Source organism: Desmodus rotundus, chromosome 6, assembly GCF_022682495.2.
Source record: "Desmodus rotundus isolate HL8 chromosome 6, HLdesRot8A.1, whole genome shotgun sequence".
NCBI lineage: Eukaryota > Metazoa > Chordata > Mammalia > Chiroptera > Phyllostomidae > Desmodus > Desmodus rotundus.
The window spans coordinates 82536373-82551352 of NC_071392.1; the positions used below are offsets into that span (position 1 = coordinate 82536373).

Sequence of the window (14980 nt, forward strand, 5' to 3'; positions counted from 1 at the left end):
CTAGCGGCAGCCAGCCTTAGTTCACAGTTTAACCTCACCTGGACACCACCAAGCCTGGTGCAAGTAGCAGCTATCTGCAGGTTGCTCTGTAGCTTATGCTGTATGACCCTGGACAGAACACAAACAGTGGCTGACTTTGGAAGTGACAACAATAACCAAGCCTCAACTCCAACAGGCAGATGTACACAGCCCACACAGTGAGTGCACCTCTAGTACCCAGTTTGGGTAACAGGGGAGGCTGTGCCACTGGACCCTACAAGACACGTACTTTATTAGGCCACTCAAACACAGGGAGGCTGCCAAAATGAGGAGACAAAACATGGACCAAATGAAAGAACAGATCAAAACTCCAGAAAAAGAACTAAACAAAATGGAGAAAAGCAATCTATCAGATGCAAAGTTCAAAACACTGGCTATAAGGATATTCAAGGAACTTAGAACCTCAAAAACATAAAAATGATCCAGTCAGAAATGAAGGATACATTAATTAAAATAAAGGACAATTTACAGGGAATCAATAGTAAAGTGGATGAAGCCAAGAATCAAATCAGTGATTTGGAACATAAGGAAGCAAAAAACAACCAATCAGAACAGCAAGAAGAAAAAAGAATCCAAAAGAATGAAGATAGTGTGTAAGGAGAGTCTGGGACAACTTGAAGTGTTACAACATTCACATCCTAGGGTGCCAGAAGGGGAGAGGGAGAGCAAGAAATTGGAAACCTATTTGAAAAAAAAAAATGATAAACTTCCCTAACCTGGTGAAGGAAATAGACATGTAAGTCCAGGAAACAGAGTCCCAAACAAGATGAACCCAAAGAGGCCCACTCTAAGACATCATAATTAAAATGGCCAAAGATTAAAGAGAATCTTAAAAGCTGCAAGGGGAAGGCAGAGACTTACCTACAAAGGAGTTCCCATAAAACTGTCAGCTGATTTCTCAAAAGAAACTTTGCAGGCTTGGAGGGATTGACAAGAAGTACTCAAAGTGATGAAAAACAAGGACCTACAACTAAGATTACCTAGCAAAGCTGTCATTTAGAATCAAAGGATAGGTAAAGATATTCAGTCATTCTTTTTATCAGTATAAAATTTTGTTTCTCCAATTTCATTCTATAAATTTGTGATTATAATATGGAGAAAATAAAAATAGGATTAATTAATCTGTACAAAGATATTTTGAAATAGATTGTCCTCTGTGCTATTTATAGAAGATAGGCACAGAGATCATCAAGAACCAGTATTACTGATTGACTAAATCATGTTTTTTCTAATTTTCAAAAGCCCATGGAACTCCAGTTGGTCTTAATGCCTCTTTAGAAGAGGATGGAAGTTGCCTGTAATACATGCAGAGTTCATGCTTATGATTATTTTTAAACATTCTGAAGGATTTTCAATCTCAGAAAATTTGAAAATTGCTGTATTATACAATCTGTTCTTCAGAGTTCTTATGCTTTGTACATATAGGTATGTTTATCCAGGTTATCCTTTAAATGTTATTTTTACACATTTAGAAGGATTTCAGTCTCAGAAATTTTGAAAATCGATACATTACACAACTCTGTTCTTTAGAGCTCTTATGCTTTATAAATATAGCCGTGTTTCTCAGGTTACCCTTTGAACAATGGCTTTTACATGCATCAGAAATAATAAAAAATGCCTCTCTGGCTGGGTGCCTCAGTTGATTGGAGCGTTGTCCAATACACCAAAAGGTTGCAGGTTGATCCTGGTTGGCGCGCATATGGGAGGCAACCAGTCGAAGGTGTTTCTCTCTCTCTGTCTCTTTCTTCCTTCTCCTCTCTCCCTCTCTTTCTCACTCCCTTTGTCTCCCTTCCTCTCTCTCTAATATCAATAAACATATCCTTAGATGAGGATTTTAAAAAAATGCTTTGCTGCCTGAAATTTTTATCTTGGTTTGCAATTCTTAGTTCATCTTTTTGCTGTAGGAACAGTGGTTAGTAAAAGACCAAACCCATTGGAATAGTATATAATCCTCTCAGAAGTCCAGTTTTAAATATATTTTAAAACATTTTCACAGTATTTCCTTAGGATTTTGTTATCCTTATATTACTTAAAAGAAAGATAAGAAATACTGACAGAAGAAAGACCAGGAGAATAAACACAGTCATCATTTTTACTAACAGTAATATTTTTATAATACTATTGATTAGGAAACGATTAAGGTTTAAGGAGTAAAAAGGAATTCCACAATTCCACAATCCTTTTATCCCATTTTCCCCATCCCCCATCTAATTGATCTTCAAAGACCTTAATGTTTCCTGAATGTCTTGTGCTAATTCCTTCTAATACTCAGAACATAATCATGATCTCTTGCCCAGGCCCTTGGTACCCATTCGTAGAATGCCCTTTCTTTCTTCCGAATAAGTAATGCTCATTTTTTTGTGACTCCCAGGTTCACTTTAGATCCATCTTCCTTTCCTCTCAGCAGTGTTCAATGACGAAAATTGGGTTAGATCCTCTTTCTCTCTTTACAAAGCTCTCGTGCGTATATGCGCATCATACTATTACTGATTGCTGTCTACTGTTGTTACAGATGTGTATTTTTCTATGAATCTCATTCGATTATACTTCTAAAGTGAGGAATTTTGTGTTACCCAGTGCTTGCTGTGTATAATGTGCAAGCACATATTGGGCCCAAACTTTCAGAGAAAAAAAAATCTTCATTTTAATTTTGAATTCAATTATTTATTTATTTATTTATATTTAGAAACAAAACTGATTATTGTATTCCAGGGTATTAGTTTGTGTACGGATATCATTATTGCTTTCTAGAGTTATACTTTTAACACATAAGCATAAATAAAAGAATTAAAAACATTTATATTGTTACGGAATTAGTACTACCTATGTATACCGCACATCCTTACTTTTCCCTCAAAAATTTGGGCAAAAAGTGTGCATTATGCATGGCAAAATATGGTATCTAAAAAGATAGAAATAAGGCTAGAAAGAGTCCTAAAGTGTGTTGGATTGGAATTAGAGATATGGGTATGAACTGAAGACTTTTATACATATACACTGAGATCTGGAAATACTTAGAGATGTTTTTGTTCATATGGGTATATATTGTGTTACACCCCAATAGCAGTGAGCCCACTGTCCTTCCAGATTTTTGTTTCTAAATTCCAGGCAAAGTGAGGAAAAGCACAGAATGTATCAAGAACATCTTTTACCAGAGAAATTGTGGGCACATGAGGAAAGGACCAGGGTCGAGCCTAAAAGGGTTATCAACCAATATGAGGCCTAAACTAAATAACAGTAATAATGGATCACAACACATTGAATTAAGTAGGAACATATGAGTCCATGATGATATAAACAAGTAAATGATAAAGACAACTGTACTTGAACAATTTTTAAAAAGTTAAAAGAAAAAATAATAAATGTAGAAAAAATAGTGGACCTAGAGAAGCACAGTTGGTCACTATCATAGAGGTAATTCTTCCAGAAGGAGTTATCAGTAGATACTAATGTGGGTGGAGGATTGGTGAGGAACAGGATTTTAGTGTAATCCTAAATACTAGTCAGTTTTTGCAAAATATTGACCAGTTACAGAGGGAGAAAATGGTGAACTTAATCTGGAGAAACTGGGCAGCTAAATTGCCAGATAATTGAGATTGGTGTCGGCAGTGGTGGAACAAGTTGGCACGCTGAGCTTCCTGCTGTGATGCACTGAGAAGCGCATGTTATCGTGTGCATGGTATTTCCGCCATTTACTAAGGCTGATCGGGAGGAAATAACCCTCAGACCCAGGTGGAAAGTCATATCCTGCAGAACGTAAGTCCTGAAATCTTTAAAGCCAACGGGAGACATGAATGACAGGGAAATGTTAAGGAATTGAGGAGACATGGCAACTAAATGCAACCTATGTTCCTTGATAGCATCAAGGAAAGAGACATGTTACAATATTTGGCATTTGAATGAGGATAGGATGGTAGTGTTGTAACAAACTTTCTGAATTTGGAATTTTGCTGCTTACATTAGAGAGTCTTTTATTTTAGAATATACCCACTGGAGTATTTAGGGGAAGCAGAACCTCATGTCTGTAGCTTGCTATGAAAAATTTCAGAAAAAGACTAGTAATAATAGTTAAATGAACAGGAGCAGTTGGGTGGGTGCTGGAACAGATGTGCTAATGTAGGAACAGTTGGGAAGTCTGGGTGAAGGGTACCTTTCAATTTTACAATTTTTAAACTATTTCAAAATAAATGGTTTTAGAAAATGAAATAGGATATTTACAAAATAAAGTTCTTGAAATAATGCTTTTGGTTAGTGTATTATGAGCATTATTATGAGAATTATTAGAGGATGCAAAAAAATGAAAGGGAGAGAAGTTCAGAGAAAAGAACATTGTATTGTATGCTGTTTGCTAGATGTGGTGGTCGTCCCAAAATAAGTTCCTTTTTTACTCAGAATAGAATTTGTTCTAGCTGTTTAAGATAATGTAGCAACTGAAGCAAATGTATTTATTTATTGAATACCTGCTATATATCAGGCAGCATTTGAAGTACTTAGGGAACAGAAACCAAAATAAAAATCTCTGCCCTCAATGAGTTGCATTTTAGTGGGGAGAGAGAGGCAATATCAAAATAAGTAAAATATATAAACTTACATCGTATTAGATACTCTGCAGAAAAGTAAATTAAGGGAGGAGTCTTGGAGCATTGCAGTAGGGTTTGTAATTTTAGATAGGGAAGTCTATCTAAAGAGGGTGATATTTGAACAAAAACGTGAAACAAGTGAGGAAGCAAGCCATACACATATTCGGGAAGAGTATTCTGGCAGAGCACACAGCAAGTGCAAAGACTCAGGTGGCAGTTTTTGTGATGTGGGCACCCGGGGAGCCTGGGGGCTGGGGTGGAATGAGTGAGCCAAGCAGTGCAAGTCAAGTCAGAGAAGTAATAGAGAGCCAGGCAGTGCAGCCTTATAGTTCATTATGAGGACTTTGGTTTTTAATCTGAGTAAAGGGGCTTGAGGAGAGGGGTGACAGAAATGATTTATATTTTAACACAATCACTGTAGCTGCAAAGAATGGCCTGTAGGTAGTTGAGGGCAAGGGAAGAATGAGGTAGACCAGTTGGAACCTTACAGCAGTAAGTTGGCTTTTCCAGGGTGGTAGCAGTAGATGGGAGAATTGGTAGGATTATCCACATCTTAAGAATAAAGCCAACAGGATTTGCTGACAGGTTGCGTATAGGGCATGAGAAAAAGAAAGAAACCAAGGACTAACTAAGCAGTAGGAAAGATAGTGTTATGTATAATATAGGTGGGGATGATTATAGGATGAGAAGACCGGAGGAGGAAGATCAGGAGTTCCCTTTTAGACTGCTAAATTTGACATGCCTATTTGACAGTCAGGTGGAGATGCTGAGTTAAGCATTTGGAAATGCAAGTTCAAAAGAGGTCAAGGCTTGAGATATAAATTAAGGAGTCATTTAAACTAAAACTGGAAGCGATCTCTAAAAGTATATGGGTGTAAGAGAAGAGAGCAGCTGAAAGACTGAGCCCTGGGGCGTTCCAGCATATACAGTAATGGAAAGGAGAAAGAACCAGTAATGAAGACTGAGATGGTGCATTGGGACCCAGACCTATTCTCAGTGACCCCCAAAGCAGCAATTACCTGAAATAAGAGGAAAACCGTGTGGTTATAGTGTGCTGGAATCCGTGTGAAGAAAACCATTTCCATGAGGGCCAGGTGAACACCTAGCTGTGTGTGAAAAGCTGCTGAAAGCCTGGATGGAGGGTTTCAGAAAAGAGTTGAGGAAGAGGAATGGGCGGCAATAAACATGAAAGGGGGCAGTTGATGGAGGAGAGAAGGAGCCAAGAGTTTCGTTTTTAGTTGGGAAAAGTTAGAGCATGTTTACATGTTGATGGGCATGATCCAGTAAAATGGAAACCTTAGTGATACCGGAAAGGGAAGAAAATTGCTGAGCAATGTCTACAAGGAGCCAAGAGGTTGGGTGCTATTGTGCAAATGGAAGAATTGGCTTTAGCTGGAAACTTGGCTGTTTAATTCATTGTGATAGAAGGAAACACTGATATTGATAGGTGGTCCATGTTTGTGGAAGGTCCTTGATTGTTCCTGTTTTCTTAATGAAATAGTAAGCACGATCATCAGCCATGATTGAGAATTGGGGAGCAGATTCTGGAGAGTTGGAAAGAGAAAAGGAGGTTTGAAATAGTCATTTAGGAGAGATGGGAAGGTGAAGGACCAGAGAAGTTTTGTAGGAGAGCCAGTCAACCTTAGAGACCAATCTTTGTTTTACTTGGGGAAAAGGTTAAGGAGACGGAAGGGATTATGTGTGATTGGGTGTGTGAGAGAAAGGTGTTGAGGGTATCTGCAAGGAAATGATTATGATGATTGGCTCTGGGATTCAAGCTGGATAAGAAGGAGCTGGGGGAGGGTGGGGATAATGGTAAGGTGAGAGCAAAGGCTTATGGGACCTTCAGGGTTTGTGGGAGTATTCCTATAGGTGCAAAGAGGAAGCAAGCTGTTAAGAAGGATCATCCAGTTGGATAGGAGTAATGGTAAAGATGGTGATAGTGAACTAGGAGCTAAACTCTTCAAGGACTGAGGGAGAATGACCCAAGTACTCACTGAGGACTGCGCGAGGGTGGGGCGTGGTGGTTTACCAGAAGCTGGAAGCATAGGAGCCAGGAGAACCATCCCACTAACTAGCAGGCCTATTACAGGTTGTATTTCTATTTCCTCAGCAGAGATCAATCTGTCTTTTCTGTAACTCATTAGCCACCTAATCTAAATTCTAAATCCTTCTTTAAAACAGTAAGGAAAATAAATAGAAGCAAAATGTGTTAAATTTCTTTATTTTACAAATAGTTGGTGCTTCTGTGAAGTTTTTTTAATTAAAAAACCTACTTTAACCTATCACTTTAAGATATATTTAGTTTTGTATTCAACAGCATAACCAACTGAGTTATACCTCAAAATTTTTTGTGTTTTGGAAAGAAAACTGTAATGTCTAGTTTTTTTTTAAAATATATTTTATTTATTTATTTTTAGGGAGAGAGAAAGGGAAGGAAAAAGAGAAATATCAATGTGTGGTTGCCTCTCATGCACCCCCTACTGGGGACCTAGCCCGCAATCCAAGCATGTGCCCTGCCTGGGAATCAAACCAGCAACTCTTTGGTTTGCAGGTGGGCACTCAATCCACTGAGCCACACCAACCAGGGCTATGTCTACTTTTTACAATTTATATTTTGTTGTTGATTTTGCGTTGACATACAAGAGACTATTTTTGTGTGTGTATTTACTGGGAGTATAATAAATTATTTGCCTGACAAAGATTTTGATGTTTAATTGTCTCCTTTTTTCTAGATTACGTGCCGCTTACGGCACCTTCTTCGAGCAAGGTGTGATGCTTCCCCAGTGACCAACAATACCATCCAATTTCACTGTGATCCTAGTTTCTGGGCTCAAAATATTATCAATTTAGGTAGGTCATTGTGTACATTTTCTCAAGTGCTTTGGTTTCTGGAACTCTTAATGATTATGACATGTTATTGAAAATGTATTTCCTTCTACCCCCAAAGTATTTTCATTACTTTGTTTTAAAGACATGGAATTTTCGCTAGTACTTTAATAATATGTGTATATATGTGACACATGCATATATATAAACACATGTAAATATACAGATGATATGAATACCCTTGTTGACTCAGGACTAAGGAGTTCTATTTTTCATAGAATCTTTACTTGAACTTTTTTATCAGAATGGGTTGATAAAACTCTTGATTCGTATCTCACTGATACAGGATTTTTGATATTTAGAATATTTTCTAATAAAATAGTATTTCTCATACTATTACTGGCTTACTTACTCTTTAAACCCAGTCATCAAACATCTAATGTTGTTTTATTTGCTTTATCTTGCTAGGAGAAACTTTTTATTTTTTTTCTTTTGCCTTTTATGTAGTAACTATATATATTTCAATTTCTTAATGGAAGTGTAATAGAAAATGCATACAGAACAGTGCCCAAATTTTAGATGCTAGAGTGCAGTGAGTTACCAGAGAGGAACATTAGGAGCTCAGACATCCTTGTGAGTAGTTCAGTAGGAAGTTGTTACTTTAACTTTCTGGTTACATTATTTGCTAGAAGAAAAAGTCTTCACTTTCTTGTCTCCTTCCTTTCTTTCATGCAGGGAAATTATAGAAACAGAAATTTAAGAATTCCCTAAACATTTCATCAACTGCAGATACCCTCTTTGATAACAGCATTTGGGCTCATTAACTTTGTTTCAAAATTATCAAAGATGGTTGATCTCTCATTCTGTAAGCTAGATTCTGGATAGGACAGGAAGGAAGGGCAGGAAAGAGAGCCATTACTCTCTGAACACACCAGGAAGGGAGGAACTAGGCTTATACAAAGCTCATCCATACAAGGGAAGAACAAAAAGAATGGTGATAGGGTGACCCCTTAAAGAAAAAATAAGGTGACTCCCACAGTTCAGTTTAGAAGTACATTCAGCCATATGTTTATTGATTCATAGCAGGCAACTGGAATCATGCACTGTCACCTATATTACTAAAAAGAAGCATCTTAACTAATACTAGGTACCTGTCTTAAGTGACTGTCTTTTAACCCTTTCCCATCCTATCAGTCCATATTCAACTATACAGAGAACCTATCACAAGTTATATATCCATATATAGGTAGTCATCTGTGGAGAGATGTATCTACTAATAAGCATATCACTTACAGTATAGACGCGGGCATAAGTAAAATTAAAAATATATGTGTCACTGTACGCACATAAATGGATATGGTTTTAGGTAAGTCAGCATCAGCAAAAATAAAAACAGATCCTGTTTGTGAAGAGTTTGTGAAAGTCTGATATAATAAAGTTAAATAATATCCTTTACTGTAGGACTTCCCAGACCTGTCGTTTATAGCTCTGTAAATTATCATTTACAATGAGATTTACATTTTAAATCTACCAAGGAGACAAGTTTCCCAAGCTTATTTATCCATGGCTTCTGAGAAGTATGCTTCATAGTACAAGGGGAAAATATCAATATGAATATTCAGTTAATGCTTTGGTGATTTGGGTAAGTTGTTCAGTCTCTCTGAATCTTAGATCCCTTATCTGTAAAAGGAACTTAACAGAACTATACATAGACCTATTGTCACAGTGCCTAACACACAGTAAGTATTTAGTGAATAATAACCATATTTTTTAGGATGCCTGTACTTTGTAAATTTAAAACATTTAATTGAGTCTCCACTATCGAAAAAATTAGGATTTGCCTTATGCTTGGATCAGACCTATTTAGAGGCTTTAAACTCTAGAACCTTTAAACCAGAACCTTTAAACTCTATAACCCTAGTGGTAAGCCACTCAAAGTATTTTCTATCAGAGAACTGACATAGTATGCACTGTGAATGTATAAGGAAATTGAGGGATTACAAATTATTGATACTAAAAAATGAGAAATACTTTATGGGATTGTTTTTAGAACCAGTGTCAGATTTGCTTGTTTTGTTGTAATATACCACAGCAGTTCTCAAAATACAGTCTAAGACTCCTTCAGGAAACCAAAGAGGCCTCCCTTTTCGAAGTACATATCTCTGTGTGGCTGAATTTTCTTCATATATTTCAACCTAAATATTAAGACAGATGATGCAGAAATAGACATGAGAGTTCAGCTACTAAGCTAGACATTTAAAGAGATTTTCAAAAATATAAAAGTCACTCTTCACTAAGTTTTTGTGGGAAATTATTTTTCATAAAAGTATGCTATTAATGGGTTTATTACTTTTAAATGAATTAACAAAATTTTTAATTCTCATTTTTAGTTTCTAGTATGGTAAATTTTGATAGAACCTCCATTAATAAAAGCTCTTTGGGGCATTCTGTTTTTAAGAGTGTAAAGGTTTCTTGAGATTGAAAAGTTCCTTGGCAGTTTGTAATACAGCCTTACAAAATGTGGTATTTCACTATCAGAAGAACTTTAGAACTTAACCTTTTCTCTTTAATTAGGTTCTTTAGTAATCGAAGATAAAGAGAGTCAACCACAAATGCCTAAGCAGAATCCTGTTGTGGAACAAAATTCACAGCCACAAGGTGGTTTATCTTCAAACCAGTTATCCAAGTTTCCAACCCAGATCAGCCTAGCTCAGTTACGACTTCAGCATATGCAGCAACAGGTAATGGCTCAGAGGCAGCAGGTGCAACGGAGGCCAGCACCTGTGGGTTTACCAAACCCTAGAATGCAGGGGCCCATCCAGCAACCTTCCATCTCTCATCAGGTAAATTTGGAAGCAGGCCTGTCCTAACTTAGATAATTATAGTACAATTGTATTCAGCTCTTAAAAGAACCAAGACATCTGTCATCCGTGATTTAAACATATGACTTTATGAAAATGTATTGCACTGAGAATCCCTGATTTAACTCCTAGATTTTTAGCCCTTCTCAAAAAAAGAATTGGTGTTTTATTTAGCTGGTACATCTGTTTTCATCTACTCTTTATTGTAATATTATAGACAATGTGAGGATGCGGTGTTTAGAAAACCACATTGTGTCTTAGAAACTAGGGCAAAATGGACTAAAAAGGGCAGAGATGTGGTTCATTAGAAAATACCATTTTCAGACTTTATTTCTGAGTAAATATTCCATGAACCATCTTTATTTTCACTAATTATGAAATATTGTTTATTCTTAATCCAGTTTTTAAGATAAAATATTTATATACTTTGATAAATATTTTAAGCATCCTGCTCAGTTGAGATGTGGGCCTACTTGGATTTAAGGTTTAGTAAGGAGTACAAAGCCTAATTCATACTAATTATGTTATTATTAGTTATATTTACTTAGGAATTTATATTCTTCCTATTTCTGAGAAGGATTTGAATTGACTTCCAGTAAATGACACAAATCAAATGGAATGGGGTTTAATAAGAGTGTTTGAGAATAAGACTCATCTCAGAACTTTTTGTCAACCTACGCAAAGAGAAGTGGAAATAATATCTACGTTATTTGATAAAAAGGAAGCATGCCAGTTAATTAGAAGAGAAACCTTCTATTAGCACTGAGAGGAAGGTAGAATGTGGGTCTTTATGAAAAAGTAATTAAATGGCATAATAGTATTTTTGTAGCAATTTTACAAAACATAAAAGTTGTCTTCTTAAGACTCTTACTTTTTTAACCCTGAATAAAAGTTGTGGGCATATTTCAATCCTGATTTTGTTAAATTGCTCCTTTGAAGGCCTGAGGTGATGTATTTGAGGTTATGGCTTTCTAGTAATTTGATTAGGAAGGCATGTCAAATCCAGGGGAATATTAGTATAACCAATTGATTATTCCTCTTAAACTTTGTTTTTATCCAGGTTTTTATAGGAAGTAAATAACAAGGAATTTAGGAGGTCTTTCATGAGGGTCCCATGGGTAAAGAATTGTACACTTTAGATACCATGAGTGAAACTGGCAAAGTTGAAATTTTGTTAAGAAAATTGAGGAATAATTTGTTACTGCCTCTCACACTGCAGTAATGTATTGCAGACAGGCTGCAAAACATGCCCAAAACAAAAATTCTGAAAAAAATGTGAAGAGGAGAAAATAATTACTTACTGAGTGGTTAGTGCTAAGAATTTGCATGATTAATATTTATCTTAAGTGTCTGAGAGGTGGTAAAGTTATTTTTATTTCATAGTTTATTAACCTGAAAAAGGATAAATTGCCTTTTCAGTAAGAAGTGAGGAACTGAGGCAGCTAATAGCTACTATGTGACTTGGTTACATTCCCATAGTTATTCATATAAGCAGTGCCAAAACGGAAGTGACCTCTGAGCCTTTAGTGTGTATATCTCAGAAATTGGCTTTTGATCTTATTTTTCCTCTCTAGGGTTTGCTGCTACATAATCTATATAATGTACAATTTCTTTTATACAACCTATTTTTCTCAGAAGTAATTTTTGCATTTTTTGGTTATTACCTCATACACTGTTCTTTTTCTCTTGACTCTGAGTGACTCCTGAACCTTCTTTCACACTCTTATCTTTCATTTTTAGCTGCTCTGCCACTCACTCATACATTTTCCACTTAACCAGTTTGCACTCTTCTGTGCATTTTTATACTGCCCAGTTTATTTGCCTATACTTGCAGGAAATCAACTCTCGGTAAGCAGGTGTTTATGTGTGCTTTGTGTAGGTATGTTCAAATTGTATTCTACATCTGTCCACAGGGTTCAGGTAAATTTAAAGGATTGCTTCTAAAGATGACTAACATGGTAGTTGCCTACTTCTTCTTCCTCTGAAGATTAACCTTGTACTCTGCGTGGTTAAAGAGCGGGGTGATAAAGTTCCATACGTAGTTACATGGCCGAGTGGTACAAACTTGACAGATGTGCATCTCTGTTTGTTTTGCAGTATGCTGTGTACTCTATTATACTCCAGTGGACAGGTCTCAGTTTGTTAGCACTGTCACATGTTATTTATTTGTGCATAACTTACAGCAGTGTTTCTCAGTCCTAAGCCAGATTTACTGCTGTGGAAATATTTTTACACACACACACACACACACACACACACACACACTAATTTCCCTAAACAGTGAATGGTTGTTAGAGAACATCTGCTATCCTTCATGGTTTCACACAGTTGGGAGCTACTGACCTAGAATGAAATCAAAACCTGCGATAACGAAGGTACTTAGGATGCAGATGAGTATAATGATGGTGTGTCAGTCACTTCCTCCCTTTTTCCCTGCTGTATCTTGCAAATTAATCAACTCCGTTTAGTTAAAATAACACTGATTTTTATATATTTTTATGCTTATAACTAGTTCCTGATCTTATTCTTTCAAGTTGCTTCCTCTGTCACAGTGTTGTTAGAAATTAATCAATGATAACAGTTTAGGAGAGGCAAAAAAATCACCTCACATCTCACCAGACCTCAGGGTCAGCCTCTGTTCCCACATTCTGGATGAGTTCATTACTGCGTCGTCATGTGTCTCTTCCTGGCGGAATCAGTGTGAATCTGGGTGCGGGTGCAATAGTAGAAGCTTCTACAACTACCTCTATTCTCCCTTAATGGTTATTTTGGGTGCTTTTCCACTTTTTAAAGAATTGTAGGTAAATTTAGAAGTTTTCCACTATAATTCCCCAACTATTTTCTGTTTGTGTTCCTATGATATAAAACCCTTCAAATCACAAAACTTTAGTAGAAGAATCAAAAACAATTATTATTGATTCAGGCATTTTACTTCAGTAAAGTTTTGACATTTTCTCTAATATTTTTTGTATTCTCCCACAAAATTTTCCTTGGTCTTGAAACAATATTTAAGTATATTTTTATTGCTTCTGTAATTACTGGCTACTCTTGAAACTTAACTGAGGGTGAACCCAGTGCTAGCAAATTTGTAAGAGAGGGGAGAAAGAAGCGGTGTTATCCAATAAAGGAAAGTAAATTCCAAAAATGGGTGAGGAAAAAGAGGACAGAGTTGTGCACTTTATAGCTGTCTGCCTTCACAGTGTCGAAGTTTAAGGTGTTGCTACTACAACTTGATGAGTTCCACATTTATTGTCCCCTTGTGAATGTGGGAGTTAATAGTTCTCTGAGAAGTGCTGATCATAAAAATAAACAGGATAGCCTGAAAATAAGTTGCCAGACATAAAGAGAATTGGATAGTCAAGATGAGACTCGCATATAAGGTTACCTTTTTCTAGAACACTGGTCTCAATTTACAGGGCTAGCATTTATGAGCAAAATAAGCTTGCCTTCCCAGCACTTTCCCTTATCCTGTAACCAACCAAAGTTGTCCTTGAAGGGTTTCCTTTCTGATCTGTTTTCTTTTTTGGAAACCCATCCTTTAAGCTGTAATTAGTATCTTAACCCCAGCTAAACACTAGCACATATGTTGGTAATGATACGGCACACTGGATTTGGGGAAAAGCCTTAGTGCTGCCTTTTACTAGCGGTGTGGCTTTTTTCTGGTTGTCTAAATTTTACAGTGTTTAGTGTCCTAATTTGGAAAATGAGAGAGGGTAATAATAAGATAACACATATAAAATGCTGATCACAATGCCTCACATAGCGTTTGATCTCAGTGAGAGCTAAAACTCATTTATTCTTAAATGTTATTTAATGTCAACTGTTTTTATTATTAATGACTTATTGGTTGAGAGTGCATCTCTTGGGGCCAGAGTACTTGAGTTCAGGTCCTAGCTCTATCCCTTATTGCCTTTGCTAATCTTTGACAAGCTACTTAAATTCTCCACACCTCCGGATCATTGTGAGGGTTTAAAGGAGTTAACACATGTAAAGAATTTAAAGCAGTGCCCGGCATGTAGTAACTGCTAGCTGAATGTTAGCAGTTATTATTTTACCCCCCGACCCCCACATTATTTAGGTGGTTTGAAGAAGGCAGTTCTTTGCAAAAGATAATCATCAAGGACCAGGCAAGTTCTCCCTGCTTCCCCACATGGCCTAGGCCCAGTTTTGGTATAACCTACTTACAACGGGAACCCCCTCCACCAAAGCTCTTAATAAAATTTCTTTTCTTTGAATTGTTTCTGCATATTCTGGAAGGCTGCCTCCTTCCCCTATACATTTGTTGTGTTAATAAATGATTCATTTGTGGCAGAGTTGCTGTCATTTTGTAAAAGTTAAAAAGAGTTTTCTGTAATTTATATTTCAGGAGATGATTGTCACTGAATTGATTTAATTGATTTAATTTATTTTTTTCAGCAACCCCCTCCACGTTTGATAAACTTTCAAAATCACAATCCCAAACCCAATGGACCAGTTCTTCCTCCTCATCCTCAACAGCTGAGATATCCACCAACCCCGAGTATGCCACGACAAGCAATAAAGCCCAACCCCCTACAGATGGCGTTCTTGGCTCAACAAGCCATAAAACAGGTATACATGTTCTTATTTACCTGTCGCTTATTCTGCTTCTCTGTACCTTGAAATTATATTGAATGTATAGCTAAAGTAACA

The 14980-nt window shown here is 36.6% G+C and overlaps 1 protein-coding gene across 2 annotated transcripts in view; it reads left to right on the forward strand.

Moving 5' to 3' along the window:
- TRIM24 (tripartite motif containing 24) overlaps positions 1 to 14980 on the forward strand; it is a 102444-nt gene that overhangs the window by 66578 nt on the left and 20886 nt on the right. Inside the window, exons 8-10 of one of the 2 annotated variants that reach the window (XM_053927019.1) lie at positions 7355 to 7472; positions 10023 to 10189; positions 14726 to 14899. In XM_053927019.1, the coding sequence (XP_053782994.1) occupies positions 7355 to 7472; positions 10023 to 10189; positions 14726 to 14899 (459 nt within the window). Of the gene's footprint in view, positions 1 to 7354; positions 7473 to 10022; positions 10292 to 14725; positions 14900 to 14980 lie in introns of both variants that reach the window. The other variant, XM_053927018.2, reaches the window with a different exon arrangement.